A 2,849-nucleotide genomic window follows, 5' to 3' on the forward strand; every position below is an offset into this window, starting at 1 on the left:
ACCCGATGTTGAGCGAATATGACCCGTATATTGTCGAAGACATCCATAAATCAATAGGAATCGTATACAATACAACTATTGAGGAAGTAGAGCAGCTAATTAAAGGTCTGAGCAGGCAAACGAAGCCATTGCCAGCAGAACGAGGAGCAGGGTTTACCGCAGACAACCCATCCACATCCACTTCATCATTACTAGTAGATCAAGGAGCTGGTTCACCCCTAGGCAACCAATCTTCATCATGGTCCAGCTGTACAAACAAAATTCATGGATTGATAAGACGTCAAGGAGCACTTAAATTATCATTGAAACGTCTAATTCAATGTAACGCCGAAGGAATTACCAGTCCAATCTCTATCTGCTATAGACAGATTATGGCAGAAGATCGAGACTATCCATTTGGACATTTGGGAAATGTGTGCTAACCCGGCGGCTGAGGGTTATGACAATGAAGACTATGAAGCCTTAGAAGAGAACGTAGCAATTCAGATAGCGTCTCTTTCTAAAACACAATCAAGCGAAAGCATAACCTCGGAATCAGTGCAGCAAGCAAAGGGTAGTTCCAACCTACAGCTACCAAAGATATCCATACCAAGGTTCAATGGAGATTGCCTATAGTGGCAACCATTTTCGGACATATTCTCGAAAATGATACATGAGCAAGATATTCCGGCAATCCAAAAGATGTGGTATCTCAAGGCCAATTTGAGCGGGGAAGCAGAACGATTAATACGTCACCTGGATCTCACTGAAGGGAACTACACAACGGCATGGAACATGTTGAAGGACAGGTACGTCCTTCCTAGTATCGCGAGTCCTAGTATCCACAATACTTCAAAAATTGTTTGGCTGGGGAAACTTAACGGCCGAGTTCAAATCTCTGAAAGAGTTCCACGACGTCCTCAACGAAAGTCTGTCTGCACATTGGGATCAACAAAAACATTGGGATCAACATCGACAACTGGGACCCGGTACTTTTACATGTGTTGGTCAAAAAATTGGATCGCCAAACACACATCATGTACGAACAATCGCTGGAAAACCCCACAGAGCTACAGATGTTAAACAATTTCCTGAAGGTTTTACGAAACCGCTTCCAAGCACTTGAAGCTGTTGGTGGAAAGGACAAGGCAAAGCAAATTGCAACAACAACAACGTACAAATAAAGCGGATGTCCCCTGTGTGCGGAAGGCCATCCAATATATTACTGTAAACAGTTCTTGGCAATGAACATTGCGGATCGCCTTAAGTGGGTACAAAAGAAAGGGTTTTGCGTAAACTGTATTAAACCCGATCATCGTTCCAAGGAATGCACATCCAAGACATGCACTAAGTGTTCATGTAAACACAATTCGCTGCTGCATCTTGAAAAACAACAAATTGCCAGCAACAAACCCTCACAATCTAATAGTGAAGCATTACGCTCAACCTCAGTGGCATCAGCGAACGCTCGCCCGGCAAGGATTCTACTCGCAACAGCAGTAATAGAAATAACAGCCAACAATGGACGATCCGGAAAATTCCGAGCATTGTTGGACTCAGGATCCCAAATCAACATAGTCTCCGAAAGACTAATTAAAGCCCTATCCATTCAACCAGAACGAGCAACACTAAGTATTCAAGGAATTAGTGGAAGACAAGCTACACAGCGGGTAAACGTTAAATTCGAGTCACTCACAAGCAAGTTTTCATCTAGGCTGGAGGCTTATGTTCTCCCAAACATAATACCACATCAAACTAGTGTATCGTTCGACATTTCATCCTGGTCTATTTCCAAAAACATAATGCTGGCACACCCATCGTTCCAAAATTCGGCAAATATTTATGTGTTACTTGGCGCAGAATTTTACTCTCATCTTCTGCTATCAGGAACATTACACTTAGCAGACAATTTACCCGTCCTGAGGAACACAAAACTTGGGTGGATCGCCTGTGGACGATTACCCGACGACAGCACAACCGAAGCAACATGTGCAGTTTTTAGTGAAAACGATACAGCAACAAACGAACTACTTGAAAACTTCTGGAAAATCGAGGAAGTTCCTGCAGAAAGCAATCTCACAGTTGCAGAACAGGCGTGTGAAACTCACTTCATTCAAACCACAACCAGAGATCTCAATGGAAGATTTGTTGTTCGTCTACCCCTGTCTGAGGATGCCGCAACACTTGGTGAATCAGAAACATCCGCATATTCCAGGTTCCTTGCCTTGGAACGACGATTCAAACGCGATAACAATCTTGAAAAACAATACAAGGACTTCATGCAGTCATACGAAGATCTTGGTCACATGACTCAAATCGATCCCAAAACCCTGCCAGGCCCTCGGTACTACATTCCGCATCACTGTGTTTTGCGTCCGGAAAGCAGCACAACTAAACTTCGAGTCGTATTTGATGCTTTAGCAAAAACGTCAACAAATCGGTCCCTAAACGACATTTTACTGACTGGTCCAACAGTGCAAGGGGACATATTTGGAATGATTCTACGTTTCCGACTACCCAGATTTGTCTTCACCACCGATATTGAAAAAATGTATCGTCAGATTCTCGTGGACGAACGAGACAGGAACCTTCAACTCATTTTATGGAGGGATAATCCAGGGGAGCCTGTACGACATTTTCAACTAAACACCGTCACTTATGGAACATCATCAGCTCCCTATCTGGCGACAAGGTGTCTACAAAGGCTAACGACTATCCGGATGGACAAATATCCGCTTGGCGCAACGATCCTTAAGCAGGACTTTTACGTCGATGACGGGATGAGCGGTTCAGATAGTTTAGTAACAGCTAAGGAAACGCAATCTCAACTCACCTCCTTACTTAAGGAAGCCGGCTTCAAGTTGCGGTAG

The 2,849-nt window shown here is 43.8% G+C and overlaps 1 protein-coding gene across 1 annotated transcript; it reads left to right on the forward strand.

The window, feature by feature from the left end:
* Positions 1-1,223: 1,223 nt before the first annotated feature.
* On the forward strand, positions 1,224-2,849 carry LOC142224972 (uncharacterized). Its single transcript, XM_075294749.1, has one exon. The coding sequence runs from the start codon at positions 1,224-1,226 to the stop codon at positions 2,847-2,849; it is 1,626 nt and encodes a 541-aa protein (XP_075150864.1).

This window comes from Haematobia irritans, chromosome 2 (assembly GCF_050003625.1).
Source record: "Haematobia irritans isolate KBUSLIRL chromosome 2, ASM5000362v1, whole genome shotgun sequence".
Classification (NCBI taxonomy): domain Eukaryota; kingdom Metazoa; phylum Arthropoda; class Insecta; order Diptera; family Muscidae; genus Haematobia; species Haematobia irritans.